The sequence below is a fragment of the Solanum stenotomum genome, chromosome 5 (genome assembly GCF_019186545.1).
Source record: "Solanum stenotomum isolate F172 chromosome 5, ASM1918654v1, whole genome shotgun sequence".
NCBI lineage: Eukaryota > Viridiplantae > Streptophyta > Magnoliopsida > Solanales > Solanaceae > Solanum > Solanum stenotomum.
The window spans coordinates 62012700-62031765 of NC_064286.1; the positions used below are offsets into that span (position 1 = coordinate 62012700).

Sequence of the window (19066 nt, forward strand, 5' to 3'; positions counted from 1 at the left end):
TGAAGTTCGAGCAACAGAATCATATAGAATTCAACAAAACTCTTTCGCATTAATATTCAAAGAGATCATTGCCCAAAATGTACATGTTGATATAACATATCAGCAATTTTTTTCAAGATAATAACTTCATCTTCTTTCAATACACTTAGGCCATATAAAAACTGAAGAAATTTGTAAAAACATTTCTTCATTGCCTATATACAGAATATAACAAAAACATAAGGTCAGTTTTAAACTTCAGATATCTAAAACAAGATCTATAGTTATATCAACATGAGCATACTTCAATCCTGAAAACCTGTTTGGCGCCACACAGCATTGCGAACCTGACGAAGATCCCTCCCCTTGAGAGTTCTTCCGACGCCTTCCAGCACCGAGAAAGTGGTTCTAGGAGACCTCATTGATCCTCGGGCCACCATCTCATGCGGCGGTAACATCTCATCATCAGCATCATCGTCGTCAATTTCAACTTCAGCAAGGTCTCCATGCTTTGGTGCCTTCTTCGCCATCATCGGAACATTGACCGGAGCTGAGTGCTGGAAGTTCCTCGCCGGCATGGATTTTGAGTGACTAAAATTATTGTTACCCGATGGTGGCTTAGGAATTGAAGGAAACGCACGTGAAAACGGTATCACAGTAGAAGGAGAAGATGAAATCGGCGATTGCGAGATCGAATCCGTACTAGATGGCGAAGAAGCGATTGAAGGCTTCCGACGGACAACAGGCAGATTAGTTTTCTGCTGATCCTCCACTAATGCCGCGAGAATACCAAACTTCTCAGGCTGTCGGAAACTATTCCGTGAAGGAGAAGTAGAGCGGAGTTGAGATTCAGTCAAAACTCTTCCAGTCCAGAACACGTCATCTTCGTTAAGCTCATCATCATCGGCCACTGGTTCATCTGTACCGCCGACGAGAGCAGCATCACTCAGCGGCGGAGAGAAGACGCCGAGAAACCGATCGGATGATGGAGATTGACGGTGGCGGAAGCTAACGACGCCGTTTTGATCCATTTGTGAAACAAGGTCACCGACTTCTACGTTGCGTATGTTGAAAAACGTCACTGATATAATCTTTTTAAGATTCGTAGAGATTTATCAATCCATGGGTCCCATATTACATACTATCCAACGGCTCAGAATAACTCATAATTTATCCAACGGTGGATGTTTAAGCAGCTGTGGCCATTACGTGGCGATAAGACGCAGCAAGTTTTTATTCAAAACGGGAAATGTCATTATCTCATTTTTTTCAGATACATCTATTAAGTATTTTAACTTTGATACAATAATTTTTTAAATCGTGATCATTTAGACATTTTAACTTCATGTAAATTATCTCGTTAATATTTTAACTTGACATAAATGTGTCTAGTTTATATTTGAACTTAAAAATGCATCTAGACACTTCCAACAAGATATACATTCTTAATGGAGACTTTCAAATTTGCTTTTATGGGGCCAATTTAAATTTTATTAAGAATATCAGATGTGTATTTTTTAAATTGAAATATTTATTATTAATTGAGGTCAAATTTTAAAATATATATTGTTGTATTATATTATTTTTTAATTTACTTATGTATTTGAAAGATATTTTTATGGTGCAACTTTTAGCTTGTGTATAATTTTAGGAAAATATTTCAAATTTGCTTCTGGACTATATAATAGAAATTAAATTAAGAAAATATCTCATTTTTATTCTATAATTGGTACTTGGTATGCTTCTAGACTATCATAGCAGAACAAAGTAAATTCGAGCTTAGAATGGGCATCGAGAAATTTTTTTAAAAGATTATCTTTTGAATTTGTTACGTTGGAGTCGCTCAAGATCTTTGATCTTCATTTGTAGCTACTATTTCATAAAAAACTTATACAATCAACGTCTAAATTTATATGATATTTTCGTATGGAAAGTCAATTTAACTAATTCTATGATAAATTAAATTAGATCACTTTAATATTTTTTTAAAATAAATTTTTGATATTCAAAATTTATATACTATAAGTTATAAGTATTTCCATCAGAATATAATGAAAATATATTTTGAAGTATTGATCTAAGTGCACCAAATCACTCAAAAAAATGTCACAAAATTGAGACCGTGAGAGTTTTATACTTCCTCCGTCAACTTTTAATTGTTATGATTTCCTTTTTCAGAATCAAATTGTAAGAACTTTGACTAATATTTTATGATATATTCTTCTCATCATATTGATTTACAAAAAAATTGTATTTTTTAGTATTTTTTATATAGTTTTTGAATATCTAAATTTTTATTTAAAATATTAATTTAATGTAATATAATTTAACTTTAAAAATTAATCAAATTAACTTTTAAAAACGCACTATCACAAATAAAAATGAACAACAAGAGTATGCGATTAGTCATTTTGATTTTTCAAACTTAATTAGCACTATAATATTATATTCTGCAAATAAGCACTCATTATCCTCTGAAATTGTACTATCTTCCCTTATCAATCAGTCATGTCCATTAATAGCAAAATCAGATTCAAAAGCCTTTTTTTTCCTTTTCATGACGATTCGTTTCTAAGTACTTTCTTTGTTTTAATCAATTTATTTGTCTTATTTTGATTTATACATAATTTTAAAAGTAAATAAGACTTATATTGACGTTAAGTCAATCACAAATGTATCAAAATACTTTTTAATATTATGATTTTAAATTTGTCACGTAATATATGGACTTACTAGAATAGCGAGACAATCAAATTGAAACGGAGCGAGTACTTCACAGGTACATACCATAGCAAGAATTAAATAACCAAACACATTTCAAATTTCAGAAAGAATCCCTCAAAATTACATCAAGAAAACATTCCAATATTCAAAAAATGGATGATTCCTCCTCCTCTTCACAGTCACCTGAAATTGCTGCAGTACCAATTAGTTGTTCTCCTCCCATTATTGCATCTGTCAATGGTAGAATCAGACCACTTCTTGATTGAGTTGATAAACTCCGTCATCTTAACATAAACTGTTAACACTTGTTGTGAAAAAAAATGGTGTTCCTGATTTAACCATGATTGATTTACCTGGCATTACTAGAGTTCCTGTTCAGGGACAACCTGAAGATATATATGAACAAATTTTTGATATTATAAAGACGTATATATCTCCTCAAGAGACTATAATCTTGAATGTTTTGTCAACTACTGTTGATTTTCAGACTTGTGAGTCTATTAGAATATCTCAGAAAGTGGATAAAACAGGGGAGGGGACTCTGGCTGTTGTGACGAAAGGCGATATAGCTCCTGAAGGGTTGCTTGAGAAGGTTATCGCGGATGAAGTGAACATTAGACTTGGTTATATTTGTGTGAGGAATAGAATTGAGAATGAAACATACGAAGAAGCTAGGAAAAATGAGGCAAGACTTTTTTCAACACATCCACTTTTGTCGAAGATTGATAAATCAATGGTTGGTGTTCCTGTTTTAGCACAAAAGTTGGTGTCCATTCAAGCAAATATAATATCGAAATCTCTACCTGAAATTGAGAGGAAAATTAATGACAAACTTGCTACGAATATGGCTGAACTCAACATTTAAGTTCAGTGGCTGAAGCCTTAACGGCTTTCATGCGTATTCTTAGTTCATTCAAGAAGTCTATAAAGAAAATTCTTGTAAGAGGGGAGTTCGACGAGTACCCTGAAGAGAAAGAAATGCATTGCACAGCTAAATTAGTTGAAATTCTTGATCAATACTCTAATGAGCTGCATTCCAAGAATTTCGACGAAAAAGAAGATTTCTTGATGGAGGAGATTAAGGCTTTAGAGGAAACTAATGGGATTGGTTTGCCTAATTTCCTTCCTAGACATCTTTTCCTAAGTGCAATGCAGAAAAGAGTTAAGGAGGTTGCTTTGATACCGGAGGATTTTGTCGATAGAATGTGGAATTACATAGAGAGAATTGTTATGGAAGTGTTGATGCATCATTGTGAAAACTACCCACAACTTCAGTCTTCTACTAGACGTGCCGCTCAGAACCTCATTGTTAAAAAGAAGAATGAATCAATTGAGTGGGTAAAGGAAATCATCGGTATGGAGAAACAGACTGATTACACTTGTAATCCTGGCTATTTAGCGACTTATAATAAGCTCATGGGTCAACAACAAACGTTTATGGAGATTATATACAATCCAGGGAAGGTATCTGTAGTAAACCTAAAAGGACTTGGAGAAATTGACGTTGGTCATTTGAGGAAGCATTTAGGTTTAGTGCAACAAGCTTTCGATATGAAGATGAGGGTCATTGCTTATTGGAAAATTGTTTTGATGAGGCTCGTTGATTCGATGGCTTTGCATATAATGTTCACTATCCAAAAAATGATTAACAAGGACATGGAAGAGGAGATAGTTCAGGAGCTGATGGCACCTCGCGGTGGTGGAATTGAGAGAATGCTTGATGAGTCACCGATGATTGCAGAGAAACAAAATAGGCTGAAAAAGAGTGTGAAGTTGCTCAAGGAGTCTAAAGAGGTGGTGTCCAATATCATGGACAAGATTTCATCTATGGTGATCAAGAAAAGGATTAGATCAGTAATGTTTCTACATTTTTTTTGCCTGTGTTCATTTGGTATCAAACTACCTAGTACTCCACTATGTTCTGGTTTTTGTAAAATGTTTATTGGCTCCCAGGGTAGTATCTAACTAGGGACTGTTAAAAATGAAGTTCTTGTGCCCCATTTGAACTATTTTGAACTTAAACAGTAACTTTTATCTAAATAGATCCTCTTTGTGCCAAGTTGTGTGGATCATTTTTCCTATCAAGGTCATCCATTGATGAATATTGAAGTTAAATTAAACAAATACCAAGAGGAACACCATAAGAAGCAAACTAAAGGAAGTATGTAATTGAAATAGTAAACAACTCACTATTTATTCATTCGTAAACAGAGGTGTATCCATGATTTCAGAAGGATGGGTGCACTATTACAAAAAAATGCATCTAAGATATAAATTTGATCGTTTTGACCTTTACGTTCTTAATACTAAACCGTTAAATTTTAAAAATTATAGGTCCAACATATATAATACTACTAGTTTTAAATTTTAATATACACATTTGATTTAATTATATAAAAAGTTTACGGTGCTAATTTTTTATTTAGGAATTTTCAATGTTACACACTTGAAAATTTTGAAAGATCCAAGAAAAAAAACAAAAGAAAAATTGATTGAAATGCCAGAAGTGTTACCAATAACTATTTAGAGAGGTGTTACTAACAAAAATAAGATAAATATAGGATTTAAATTTCTCTTGTACATGTGGTGCACCCAAACTTCATCGTATTATTATATGCTACTTTTAACGTGAGTTCACACCTCTATATTTAAATATTTTAAAAAAAATATAACACTACTATATATAATCTAGAGAGGGAAGCATGGATTCACGTGAACCCACGGAACCCCTTCTAGATACGCCTCTGTTTTTAAAGACTCAGAGGCCAAGACTCCTTACAACTCGCACCTCTAGTACCAATGAACATCTGGAGATTGATTGAAATTAAAAGGCAGGTCTATCTACTCGTGTCTAAAGCTCGATCAAAGGTTAAAACTGTGGACCGGCGAAAAAAGAGAGAGAAAAACTCGTTCAAATCAAGTGATACGTAAATTGTTCGTGCTTGGAGATAGTGGTCCTACAGAACCAGAGGCTTGTTAACCATGCATAACATTTTATGCAAACCTAAGCTTATCTACAAATCACCGATTCTTAAAACATCAATTGATGTGAAAATGCTTATAATTTCTGAAGGTTTCTCCAACTCCCAGAGCTACAAAGTTGTACTGTTCAGGCTACTGCCTTTAGTTCAAATGCCTGTTGCACCACACCTACATGCTTCCTCAAATGACCAACATCAATTACTCCAATTCCGCCTGTGAGGTTTATTGTAGACGACTTCTTGTGATCGTTCATAATCTCCATGAATGCTGTTTGTTGAGCCATGATCTTACTACAATTCGCTACGTACTCAGGATTACAAGTATAATCAGTTTGGTTTTCCATTCCAATAATCTCCCTTACCCAATCAACTGATTCATCCTTCTTCTTGGCAATCAGGTTTTGAGCAGCTCTTCTTGTAGAACTCTGAAGTTGTGGATAATTATCACAATGATGCATCAACACTTTAATAACTATCCTCTCGATGTAATTCCATACTTTTCCGGTGAAATCCTCCGGCATTGTAGCAATTTCCTTTACTCTTTTCTGCAATACATTTAGGAAAACGCCCCGAGGAAGGAAATTGGGCAATCCAATCCCTTTAGTTTCCTCTAATGCCCGAATCTCTTCCATCAAGAAATCTTCCTTTTTCTCAAAATTCTTGGCATCTAACTCTTTAGAGTAGTGATCAAGCATTTCAACTAGCCTAGCTGTGCAGTGCATTTCTTTTTCATCAGGATACTCATCAAACTCCCCTCTTACAAGAATTTTCTTCAATGAATCCTTGGAAGTACTCAGAATACACATGAAAGTCGTCAATGCTTCAGCTACAGAACTTAAATGCTTAGGCAGCCTATTGAGTTCTGCAACATTAGCAGCAAGTTTGTCATTAATCCTCCTCACAATATCAGACAAGCATTTCGAAATAATCGTTGCTTGAATTCGGACCAATTTTTGTGCTAAAACAGGAACTCCAACCATGGATTTATCAATCTTAGACAAAAGTGAATGTGTTGAAAAGAGTCTTGCCTCATCTTTCCTAGCTTCTTCATAAGTCTCATTCCCAATTCTATTCCTCACTCAAACATAACCAAGCCCTATATTCACTTCATCTGCGGTAACCTTCTCAAGCAACCCTTCAGGAGCCTTATCGCCTTTCGTCACAACAGCCAGAGTCCTCTCCCCTGTTTTGTCCACTTTCTGAGACATTCTAATCGACTCACAAGTTGGAAAATCAACAGTAGCTGATAAAACATTCAAAATTATAGACATTCTAATCGACTCACAAGTTGGAAAATCAACAGTAGCTGATAAAACATTCAAAATTATGCTTTCTTGAGGAGATATATAAGTCATGATTATATCAGAAATCTGTTCATATATGTTTTCAGGTTGGCCCTGAATAGGAACTCTAGTAATGCCAGGTAAATCAACCATAGTTAAATCAGGAACACCATTTTTTGTCACAACAAGTGTTAAGAGTTTGTTTGATATACCCTTACCTTGTCCAGCAATTTCATCAGTTGCATTAATTATGGCGTCTGCAACGCGAAGTTCATCAACATGGATTGACTTACCATTATACTCCAGGTGAAGATTTGTTGCACACATTTTTGATTCATTTTGTAGCCTCATGATTAAAGGGACTCGGGTGCAAATCCTCTGTCCCTTAGGGAGACTAATTCCAGCTAGAGATTCAAGAACACTAGATTTTCCTGATGATTGATCACCAACTACTACAATTGTTGGAAGTTGAATCCCTTCTTGCATTATGTTGAGGTGACGAAGCTTATCAACACAATCAAGAAGTGGTCTGATTCTATCATTGACAGATGCAACAATTGGAGGAGCTGGTGCTACATCTGCAAGATTTGGCTTTTGATCATCAGAAAAAAAAACTGCATGTGATTGTGAAGATGAGTTATCAGTTTTCTGCTGAGCAGATTTTGTTGATGTTTTCTTCATTTTTTTTCTAGATTTTGAAGTTTTCTTAATTCAAAGATGGTTGAATAGTTATTTCTTGGTAATAAGTTTCTTCCAAACTTGGCACTATATATGAAGATATCTAGAATGATCTGGTTAACTCCTTTTTCTTGCTAGTATATATATAATTGTATTAATGCTTAACATGGAAGAAAGAATAGAAAGGCATGCAAAAGGTACTCTGTGTTTTAATTTGATTGTCCTATTTTAAGTTAACACGTAATTTGAAAAGCAAAAGAAAATTTTGAGTTCTATAATCACATATCAAAATATTCTTTAATATTGAGGCCTTAAATATCGTATAAGTACACGGTTAAAATTTAAAAAGAAATATGAGAAAAATTGAAATTAAAGCGTTACCAAAAAAAAAAAAATTTTTTTTTTAAAACAGACTTTCATTACCGAGGATAATGAGTGCTTGGTTACTGAGGGATAATGATTGTAGTTCATGAGTTGTAATTAATGTAGACCTTAGCTTCTGCATGCAAAAGACTGGAATGACAAAACATAGATATTGGAATTTTAAGGACCAAAAATAATGATTGCAAACTCATATATAGCCAAAGAAGGAGTACTGTTTAAGCTATTAAATAAATTCCAAACAAATACAAACAGGAACACCATATATAAGAAACAAACTAATAAGGAAAGTATGCAATTGACATGGAAAATAACTAGCAATTATTTGTTCATTAGTCGAGACTCAATATTTAGATTCCTTACAACTCATATTAATATACAGTGGTACTGAGTGTGTATGAAGATTGATTGAAAATACAGGCACAATCAACTCTCCCCTTCTTAATCAACTATCTACTCGTATTAATAGCTCAGTTGAAGATTAAAATCGTATTCGGAAGAAAATAAAAATCATTCATATTAGATATACATAAGCAAGATAGTAATTCAACGAAAAATAGAAGTCATCCAATTGATACGTGAATTGATCAGTAGTGCGTTCGAAGATAGTGATTCTTCATACCAGAGGCTTGAATCCTTCTATTAATCATGCAAAAACATTGTTTGTTAACTTATCTAATTATAAGCTTTTAAAACATCAAGTGGTTTGAAAATGCTTATTTTTTCTGAAAATTTCTCCAATAATAATAACAATATTATTTGTATTAGGAAAAAAAAACTACCAAATAAATATGCCCATATTTCTTCAATTAATTAATCCAATGCACAAATGTAAGACAATAATTAATCTGTTTTAGCATGTTACCTTCCTTGTTTTTCTAGAACCACCTACACATGAACACCACACATTAGAAGTAGTAATTTTAATTAACATAAACATCTACATTTTTTATTTATGCCTAGTAGATAACCGATAGAATATCCTTCTGTCTCAAATTATCTCGTGATTTCTAAAATTTTAGAATCAAAACACGTAATGATTTTTTTTATTATTTGCTATATTTAGTTTTTTTCTATGTGTTTTCTTTTTACTGTTAATCCTTATTATTTTTTAATCTGAGAATTTCTTAAAATAACATTTCTATCTTCAAAAGGGAGAAATAAATTTTGGATAAAAACTCATTTTCAGACTTTATCTATGAGATAATACTCAATATATATGTTATATATTATTGTTAGAAGTTCAAGACAATATGTCTCATTTAATCTTTATTAATAATTGTTTTTGAAGATTATAATAAATATATCAATAAAGTAAATATTTAATCAAAAAAATTATATTTTAAGACATAAATAAACATCAAATAATTGAAACCGCATTTAATTAATGTTAAACGTGTAGAAACAAACACATAAAATAATTTCAAATCAATAAATGTAAATGACAGTTTGGCCGAGTGGTCTAAGGCGCCAGATTTAGGCTCTGGTCCGAAAGGGCGTGGGTTCAAATCCCACAGCTGTCAATTTTTTATGTGCATTTTGTATTTATTTTTTTAATTTTTTATGTGCATTTTGTATTTATTATTTTAATTTATGTATACACAATTTTTTGTATCATTTTTGCTTATCTAATTTAATAAATCAAGAATATTTTTTTCTATACTATCCTTAGTATTAAATAATTACATAAAGTTGTACTTCTTTCACTTAAATTTTTATGTGATCTTATTTGATTTTAACAAAGAATATATATATAAAAAAAGTAAGACTTCAAAAATTTATGTCTAAAATAATTATTGATATTTGTATAAATATAAATGATTTTATTAAAAATAAAAATAAATCTTTTAAACCGAAATTTTTAATAAATATAAAAATATATCATTATTTTTAAACTAACAATCTTTTTTTTTTTTATAACAATTGAACATAGAAATAATCAATTGATCCCCCTAAACTTTTAAAAAATTGCAGCACAGGGATCAATAGTAAACTATTTAAACCAAAACAATACAGACTGCTACCAAATAGCAGATATCATATGAGAAATTAAAAAAAAAAACGTGATATACATCTGTTCTAAGTACTTTGTTCATTCGTTTATTTTTACTTGTTCATAAAATATAAATAAAATAATTACTTTTAATATTTCATGCATTAAAATATAATATAGTAAAATTAAATTAATAATTAGCTCAATTTTTTTTATAAGTCGTTAGTGTTCCATGCATTATATTACAACATATCAAATAAAAATAACAATTAGATCAATCTTTTGGTAAGTTATTAAATTATTAAATTTGATTTTTTTCGATAATATGAGTGAATATCTTGTGAAGAAGATTAAACAAGTATGACACGATCGAAGATTTTTTTATTATTATCTAAATCATGTTTTTTTTCAAGACAAATTGAATAGTCATAATTGTCTCATAGTAGATATTTATTTCAAAAATACGTTTGAAGAAAAATAATTAGTTGAATTAGTAAGAGTCAGAAATAGATAGACTTTTTTTTTTTTGTAAAATAGAAGTAATTATGATAAATTTTAAAATTTCAAAAGAACTCAACAGTTATATTTTTATCGAAAAATATTTTTTTCGTAGTTTTCAAGTTTTTTCTTTTTACCAAAAAAAAGAAAATAATATCTCAAAAACTAAACAAATTAACAAATTTTGCCAAAATCATTTTCCCAAAATACTTGCAATATCTATGGCCAAATATATCCTAAAATAGATATTCATTTTCATTTGTTAAATCAAAAGATAATTTACACTTAATTTTTAATTTGTTATTTATTAATTAGTGTACTTTTTTCAATATGTTGAATTTATTATATTTAAAAAAATAATATACCATAATATCATATCCCCGTTTTAATCAATTTTCCCGATATTATATTACTCTTATTACCTTCTGCTCTAATTTAAGTGATAACGTTTAATTTATATCATTTTTTATAAAATAAAAGAACTTAAAATTACATCACTATATTTGTGGCACTATAACATCATCAAAATTTATAGTTTTAAATATATTAATACATAAATAGTACGAGAAAATAAATTAAAATATTAATTAGTGAAGTATTATTTCCATCTCAATTTATATGGTATTTTTGAACTTCAAGGTTCAAATAAATTTTTTTAACTATAATTTTTTAAATATATATTTTAAGTTATCAATTATTTAATTTATAATACTTTTTATAATTCTTAAATTTGTAAAATTTATTTTAAATATTTACACACGAAATTCATGTAAAAGGTAAATTGCTTGCCTTTTAAAATTCAAATCGTGCCACTAAGTAAAGAACTCCGAAGCAGAAAACGAGACCGGTAAAAATGTCGAGCATTTGCAGAACCAAACCGGTCGAGGGCCTTAGACTCCTGAACCGGGTTCTAACCACATCGACGCCGTATATCCACCGGTCGGACCGTTCCATCGCCACCGTAGCTTTCGAAGAAGTCCGATCTTCGCCGGAAAAACCTTACGATTTCACAGCTTTTATATTCCACGGCCTCTTAGGTTCCAGTCGAAATTGGCGATCCTTCTCTCGTTCTCTTGCTTCCTCCCTTTCTGCAGGTACTTTAGTCAAATCAATTTCTAGCTAGTTAAATTAGTTGCGATCAGTTATTATGAATCTTCTAAATTTGTATGTATTTCGATTAGTTTCATTCCGGTACTGGTGAATAATTTGGGCTAGTTAATCGAATTGATACTACTTCGCCGGAAAATTACACTGTGTAAATAAGTAAATTTCATGTGTGTATATATACTATATGTTGAATTGGATTAATCTTTTGTAGGTTTAATTTGGGAGAATTGGCTTTGTAGGCAACTTAATATTTGAGCTGAAAACTATGCAATTTGTACCTGACCAAGAGATCTCATTTTGTCGTTTAATTCTTTATATTTTGGCTCCCTTAGTGAAAACAATTCTGGCTTATCACTGTCTGTAAGGTTAAAATTTTGCAGCTTATATGCTTTTCTATGTGTTGTGTGTTTTTTAGATGGTGTAAATTGGAGGATGATTCTTGTGGATTTGCGGAATCATGGGAATTCAGCTAAAATTGAAGGCTTTGTGCCACCACATGATATGGAAAATGCTGCAAAAGATGTAGCTAATTTGGTGAATTCAAAAGGTTGGGATTGGCCTGATGTTGTTATAGGGCATTCCATGGGTGGTAAAGTCGCCTTGCAGTATGTTGAGAGCTGCTCTCGAGGTGTTTATGGCCAATCGGCTCGATTGCCCAAGCAGGTGCTTGCTCTTTCTTGCAAATGATTATAAATTTTATTTCCAATCCTGCTTTTGAACCTCATTCGACATTCATGGATAAGCTGATCAGATTAGTAGTTGTAGGTTTGAGTATTACATATTTATTTGGTGAAATGGTAGTTCAATTTTGCACATTCTTTCTGTCTTAGTATCTGGTTTAGCTTATTTTTTGATGTGATATTGTTGTTAAGATTTTCTTGGCAGTATGCAAGTTATCCCATTGCCTGTTTAAGCAATACCCTCCTTCATTTAGTTCAATCTGTTTACAGGATGTTTAAATGAAGTTTTAGCTTATCCTTAATAATACCATGCAAGGAAAGAAACTTGTTCTTGGAGATATTTGAAAGAAGTAAAAAGTAAAAATAGAAGACATATACTTTAGCTCTCTCCTCCTCTCTCTATGTGTGTTGTTCCATCTTTGTTTTGCTTCTTTGATCTAGAATGTGTTCATAGAAAACTATTCTAACCCTGAAAAAGCTACAACCGGATGGTTGCCACTTGCCTGTGTATATATAACTTTTTCATAGAGGGGCAAAAGGAGAACTTGCAGAAGTTTCTTTATGTAGATTTTCTTTGTAGAAATACCTTATGGTTCATCATTACTATGTTTTATTGGTTTATGTTGTTGCCTTTAAATCTCTTGTTGTCAGTCCCTTGCACAAAAAGTAAGTGCTTAACTTTTGATGTAAGCTAGATCTACAGTGTGAAATGATGCTTAAAAATTAGTCTTTTACTTGGAAATCCTTGTAATTTTGGAGTATCTACGAACTTGTGAAATCAACGTCAACACGGCAAACGCTGCATACAATGTCCGACCTTATCTTGGCAGCCAAAACACACTTCCAAACTTGGTTATGCCGCCACTTTCCACAAATTTATCCGGTAAATCAGGAAATCGCGTGGGTACTTCCGTGGAATATACAGGTTCCAGAAAAAAATCTTGAGTAATTGTCTGCTTTTAGCTGCCTCTGATTGTTTCACTTGTATCATGTCTTTGCTGAACTCTTATGCTAATCTATAGTTCACACACCTGATGCAGAACAGCTCTGGGTATTGGATTCTGTCCCTGGAAAGGTGAACCCTGAAGATAGCAATAGAGAGGTAGAGAAAGTTATGCAGACGCTGCAGAGCCTACCTTCATCAATCCCATCTCGAAAGTGGAGTCTCTATTCCTTCCTATCACCATTCTTTAATATGATATATGCATATTTTGGTTGTGTCTAAGTTATGCTCAAGATGTATGTGTCATTTTGGTGTCCAGATTCATACAACATTATCTAACCAGCTTCTTTTCAACAATTTTTGGATGATCCAGCAAATAGTCTAGCTAATTATTAATGGTTGGTCTGTAACATTCAATTGGATCTAGCTAGTAATCAGCAGGACTTGGAATAAGTGTAAAATCACATATTATGTGGTTATTGCAGTAGTCTTAACACTAACAAACATTTATGCTTTCTATACTATGTCGTAAATAATAACTCTATGAGATTGCCACGTGTCTTGGTTAAGGCTTAATTAACTTCTAGGATTGTTGAAAACGCCAAGTGCTACTTAGCAGTTAGCACACTCTACTTGCACCTTTTTTTGACGCGTTTAATCTTTGCCTACCTGAATATTCTCATATTAGTTTTCTCTTAACATGTTTTCTCATTATCTCTTACATGAATCTTGCATTTCAGATGGCTGGTAGATCACATGTTGAAACTCGGGTTTTCTAAGGCATTATCAGAATGGCTGGGCAGCAATCTTGAGAAATCAGGGGATAGCATGACATGGAACTTTAATATTGAAGCTGCTGCAGAAATGTTTGATTCTTACAGGTAAAATCAGATCCATTCTTCTTCAAGAAATTCTAATGATTGTTTTCTTGAAGGTTGTTTACTTAAAAAAAAATGGAACTTTTCAGGGAGAAAGATTATTGGCCTTTGCTGGAGCACCCGCCTAAAGGGACAGAGATAGCGATTGTGCGTGCTGAGAAAAGTGATAGGTGGGATCCAGAGACTGTCCAGAAACTCGAAAGCATTGCCTCCAACGGAACTGGTGGATCTGAAGGCAAGATGTCGTATCATCTCCTTCCCAACTCCGGTCATTGGGTTCATGTCGAAAATCCAAAGGGTCTTCTTGAAATTATAACTCCCAAATTAGCTTCTATTGTTTAGCAAGTTTCTTTTCTGGTTTCAAAGGGTCCTAATTTAAACATTCTCACGAAATCTACTTTCTTTTTGCCATACTTGAGCATTTTGTGCTTGCATAGCTTGATATCTCTCAGTGTTGTTTCCTGTTTTCAATAATTGAAAAGTGGCGAATTCCATTGTTGCAAGAATTTGGTTTTCAATATTTACTGATCATAAGCTTTCCTCCCCATGGCTGCATGAGTTTTGCGTTTTCGATGTATCATGTATGAAACGAGAATAAGTAGAGTTAGATACAATATATGATTAAGCACAGTGGTGGAGGTTCTGGGTTCAACATTTGAAGAAGTAAGCACACGAAGAAGTCTAAGAGATTCAATATCAACAATATATACATAAAAATAGTTTTAATCATATATAAATAGTGTAATATTTCATCGAAAAGGATTCGAATGAACTCCCTTCCTAGCCTAGCTTCGTCCTTGATTTAGAATTCCTAATATCAACTTAGAAATGAGAATTCGTATAGTTGATCATTACTTGGGATTGAGGTATAGTTATTGTTGTGGTTACTATCACTCATAACCTTTGAATTTATTTTGCAAGAGAATAAGAGTGTGATCTAGTCGTCAATTAAGTAAGTTGAACACCATGATGTCTCAGGTTAAGACAAAACTTTTAGTTAGGATGATATCCATAACAAACATAAATTTAACTATGAAGTTAGCAACTACAATAATCTTAATCAAGGTATTATTTACCATAGTTTTTCTTTCCTTTCCACATCTCGATATATGTCTACTTTGATTTATCATTCAATAGTTATAACTTTCACAAAATACAGATTTTATCTTATTCAACGTTAGATATCAAACCCTAAAGGGGGTCCTTTGTAGCTGGATAAAAAATAAATAATTCATGTATTTATTTCTGTATAACTTATATAATGTTTGATAGGCAAATAGAAAATAAATTTTCCTGTATTAAATTTATACGTGTTTGATTGACAATTTAGAAACCCCCTAACTAATACATGTATGATGTAACCATTACAAGGAAATAACTAATCCATACATAACTAATAAATGATCGAGAAGATGAAAAAGAAGTAGAAGCAATGAGGAGCAAATATTGTTTTTGTTTGATGTTTGTGATTACAAATTAAACATTTTGTAAAATAGGCTATAAGATGCAAAGAAAGAAAAAAAAAAAAGATAGGGCCCCCATCCTGCACATTCACAGTCCAAAATAAAGAAGAGGCCCATTTATGAAATTGTTTCTTTCTGGAAACCCTAACTATATAAACAAAGGCATGCACAAATTAAGACTCTTCATCAGCTACTCGCACCACCATTGCAGCTAGGGTTCTTCAAGCTTCAGCAGCAGCAGCAGCAGCAGCAGCTCACCTGCAAATCAACCTTAGCCATGGTATTTTCTTTTTCAATAAGGGGATATTGATTTTGATTTTAATTTGAATTTTAATTCATGTTAATTAACCGAATTGAACTCGTATTATGTTAGAAATAAATATGAAAAAATTGAAGTTTAGTTCACTGAAATTAGGTTTATTTTGAGTATTTTTGGGAATGTACTATTAATTATACAATTCTTCGGCTGGATTTGTATGCACAGACTGAGATATTAACTCTTTGGCAGTATACTGACTGTTGTTAAGCCAGAAATGTTGTAGGGCGTTCATGATTTTAATACATGTGTAAAAAAGTAATTTTTGACATATATTCAGTATAATTTTTCGACAAAGTGTCTCCAAGTGAACACACTTTTGTTGATGTAGTTCTGCATATTGATGGTCTTAAGTTTGGTACAATGGATGGTTATTAAATATGTCTTTATAGATTTATATTTGCTTTTTTATTTTTATTTATTGAAGTAAGTATTTGTAAAGTTTATGCTGATGGATTGTATTGGGTTGGTAGTCGAGGAGAAAGACCAGGGAGCCCAAGGAAGAGACTGTTACCCTTGGACCAGCTACCAGGGAGGGTGAATTGGTCTTTGGTGTTGCTCACATTTTCGCCTCTTTCAACGACACGTTCATTGTGAGTTATTAATTTCCACTCCTTTGTACTAGTTTTGTTTTTGAAGAAGTTGTATAATTGTTTATTTTGTTCTGAATTTGTACTTGTCTGTTAATTGCAGCATGTGACTGATTTGTCTGGACGTGAAACAATGGTTCGCATTACTGGTATGTACTCTGTAATGTGGGATTGATTGCATCTGTGTAGTATCTTTGTTCTTGATTTCACCTTTACTGCGTTATTTAAACCTTAATTTCACCAACCAATAAAGAGTTTAACATCCCCACAGTTCCCAGAATTTACATTTTGCATTTTTAAACTTTCTGTAGACCAAAGAAGACATTTTTACAACAACAATAACCCGGCCTCACTGTGAAACATGTTGGGGGGGGCAGCTATATGAATCCTCACTGATCTTGCTACCATTTAAACTCATCTCAAGCTAATACGATACAAAATTAAAAAAATACTACGAAGTTCTTTATATTTTATACTAATGTACCGTAAGGCTAAACAACTCCTAGAAAAAGCATAGGAATTGAAGTGTTAGCATGTCTAATATGTATACTCAACTAATAGGTATAAAATGCATCACTTTTTCAACTTCCAAATTCAATTGATAAACACACTGTACTCGTTTTTCCCTTTATATTTAGTACGCCCTATGCCTCTATTTATGTTACCATTTCTCTTGGCACAAAATTTGAGAATGAAAGGATGACTTTTGAAAGTTGTGATCTAATTCAACTTTAGATTTTTGTGTAACTATAAATTGTTTTATTAAGGGTAACAAAAATTTTAAAGTAGAGTTGTTTCCTACTATATAAAAGGTGACATTCTTTTGGGGACATGGAGAATATTATTTATCTTCCTTAATTGGGAAACCAGTTAGGATGAGTGGTCTTTTCATTTAGAGTTGCTCTACTTTATAGGTGGCATGAAGGTGAAGGCTGACAGAGATGAATCTTCTCCTTATGCTGCTATGCTTGCAGCACAAGATGTTTCTCAACGATGCAAGGTTAGATATATTGCTCAGTCTGCTTTTGGAGTTCCTTTTCTTCACCATTTTTATGAAATGTGAATTCATCATGCATTGCGTACATAGTTTTAAGTCACTAGAAGATTAAAAAACAGTTTTGTATTCAATTACTTGTTCGAGGATTGCGACAAGTTGCACTTGTTACAAAATATGTTAATGAAATGTGAAAGATTTTAAGCTTGAGCTTTGATGTGTTAATAACAGACTCAGATTTATGATCTCATGCATGTTTGCTCCTTGGCATATTGGGTTAGGTTCAAGCTTTCATGATTTTGTGGGTTCGAAGTAAATGGCAGATGTCATTGTAAAAATCTAAAAATAATAACGAATTGTCAGTACTTTAGTTCAAGATGCTTAGCTTACCTGAGCTCTGCTCCCTTCTGTTGTACTTTTTTTCAACATCTCTTGCTGTTAATAAAAAAGTGAAATATTTTGCTGATTCGATCTGTCAAGGTCACAGGTGATTCAGGTAAACCTCTGTTTTATTGTGTGATGACTTTTGGAAGCATTATTCTACCTATATTCCTCGTTATTAATATTGTTTTGTAGACCACGTCTAAGCGCCAGATGTTTAAATAACCAGAGTAATGCCAAATTGTATCTCAAATTTAGAGTGGAAGTCTAATTGTTAGATTAAAATATTTCACATCAGATTGTGTATGAAGATTAAAATAGCATTTCTACTGTCTTTTAGTTTTCTGAGGTTGGCACAATAAGTTGTTGCTTCCTTGATCATGTTTTTTCTTGTGTCTATGAATAGCTAGGAAGTCAAGTTGTTGATTTGCAACTCACTATTTTTAATAATTTACAGGAGCTTGGAATTAATGCCCTTCACATTAAGCTTCGGGCTACAGGTGGTAACAAAACCAAGACTCCTGGTCCTGGTGCCCAGTCTGCTCTCAGAGCCCTTGCTCGATCCGGAATGAAAATTGGACGCATAGGTAAAAAACCTCTTTAATTGTTGGATAGTTTCATCATCTGTATGGTCTAATTGCTTCGGAATTTGGTTGTAATGACAATGTGCTGTTATCTTTAATCTGAATTCCTGCTGAAAGTACTTGTTGCTCTATTTTGTCAGAGGATGTTACTCCTATTCCCACCGACAGTACTCGCAGAAAGGGTGGTAGAAGAGGAAGGAGGCTGTGAATTCTTCTCAGCAACATACATGCTGCATGGCAGAATATTTTGGTTAAAGATGCAACTTTGTTTGTGTTTTACAACTTAGTTTTGAACATTTTGTAGCCAGAGTACAAGTCATTCTGACTTGTGATCATTTGGAGCTTTTTCAATCTTGTGAGATGGAAAATATTTCGTTGAGTTGGATTAGTAATTTGTCTTTATGGTTATTCTCGTTGAAAAATGAAACACTTTTTGTTGCTGCGTCTTGCTTCCTTGGAAACACTGATCTATACACTTGATACTGGAAACCGTAACACTTAGTGAGTAGAATTATCGACATGTATTTGAAAGGAAAGAAGCAGAAACCACTGTTTTGTTGGCCTATATTTCTTATTTCATCCAAATGTCTGTAGAAAAACTTAAGTCATTTTT

At 32.6% G+C, this 19066-nt stretch overlaps 3 protein-coding genes, 1 non-coding gene and 2 pseudogenes across 4 annotated transcripts; 4 read left to right on the forward strand and 2 right to left on the reverse strand.

The window, feature by feature from the left end:
* Window positions 1-29: 29 nt before the first annotated feature.
* On the reverse strand, window positions 30-1060 carry LOC125866309 (uncharacterized). The gene has a single exon (XM_049546647.1). It carries the CDS (start codon window positions 1008-1010, stop codon window positions 285-287), a length of 726 nt encoding a protein of 241 aa, XP_049402604.1. The 5' UTR covers window positions 1011-1060; the 3' UTR covers window positions 30-284.
* Window positions 1061-2855: 1795 nt separating this feature from the next.
* Window positions 2856-4738, forward strand: LOC125864229 (dynamin-related protein 4C-like; annotated as a pseudogene).
* Window positions 4739-5812: 1074 nt separating this feature from the next.
* LOC125864230 (dynamin-related protein 4C-like) lies at window positions 5813-7648 on the reverse strand (annotated as a pseudogene).
* Window positions 7649-9469: 1821 nt separating this feature from the next.
* On the forward strand, window positions 9470-9549 carry TRNAL-UAG (transfer RNA leucine (anticodon UAG)). The gene has a single exon. It is a non-coding gene; the product is annotated as a tRNA-Leu (tRNA).
* A 1767-nt stretch (window positions 9550-11316) lies between these two features.
* On the forward strand, window positions 11317-14516 carry LOC125865052 (uncharacterized). Its single transcript, XM_049545214.1, has 5 exons — window positions 11317-11611; window positions 12040-12287; window positions 13350-13462; window positions 13988-14128; window positions 14215-14516. Exons 1-5 carry the CDS (start codon window positions 11371-11373, stop codon window positions 14465-14467), a joined length of 996 nt encoding a protein of 331 aa, XP_049401171.1. The 5' UTR covers window positions 11317-11370; the 3' UTR covers window positions 14468-14516.
* Window positions 14517-15737: 1221 nt separating this feature from the next.
* Window positions 15738-18853, forward strand: LOC125865053 (40S ribosomal protein S14-2-like). The gene is made up of 6 exons (XM_049545215.1): window positions 15738-15868; window positions 16378-16497; window positions 16598-16643; window positions 17409-17494; window positions 18327-18456; window positions 18594-18853. The coding sequence occupies exons 1-6, from the start codon at window positions 15866-15868 to the stop codon at window positions 18659-18661; spliced, it is 453 nt and encodes a 150-aa protein (XP_049401172.1). The 5' UTR covers window positions 15738-15865; the 3' UTR covers window positions 18662-18853.
* Window positions 18854-19066: the final 213 nt, after the last annotated feature.

What these genes read in the sequence shown, in the direction of transcription:
- LOC125865052 (XM_049545214.1), top strand. Translation starts at nt 11,371, where the DNA reads ATGTCGAGCATTTGCAGAACCAAACCGGTCGAGGGCCTTAGACTCCTG. An exon ending in TGCTTCCTCCCTTTCTGCAG is followed by an intron (nt 11,612 to 12,039) that starts GTACTTTAGTCA and finishes TGTGTTTTTTAG; the next exon opens with ATGGTGTAAATTGGAGGATG. An exon ending in CGGCTCGATTGCCCAAGCAG is followed by an intron (nt 12,288 to 13,349) that starts GTGCTTGCTCTT and finishes GATGCAGAACAG; the next exon opens with CTCTGGGTATTGGATTCTGT.
- LOC125865053 (XM_049545215.1), top strand. An exon ending in CTTTCAACGACACGTTCATT is followed by an intron (nt 16,498 to 16,597) that starts GTGAGTTATTAA and finishes TGTTAATTGCAG; the next exon opens with CATGTGACTGATTTGTCTGG. An exon ending in AATGAAAATTGGACGCATAG is followed by an intron (nt 18,457 to 18,593) that starts GTAAAAAACCTC and finishes CTATTTTGTCAG; the next exon opens with AGGATGTTACTCCTATTCCC.
- LOC125866309 (XM_049546647.1), bottom strand. Translation starts at nt 1,010, where the DNA reads ATGGATCAAAACGGCGTCGTTAGCTTCCGCCACCGTCAATCTCCATCA.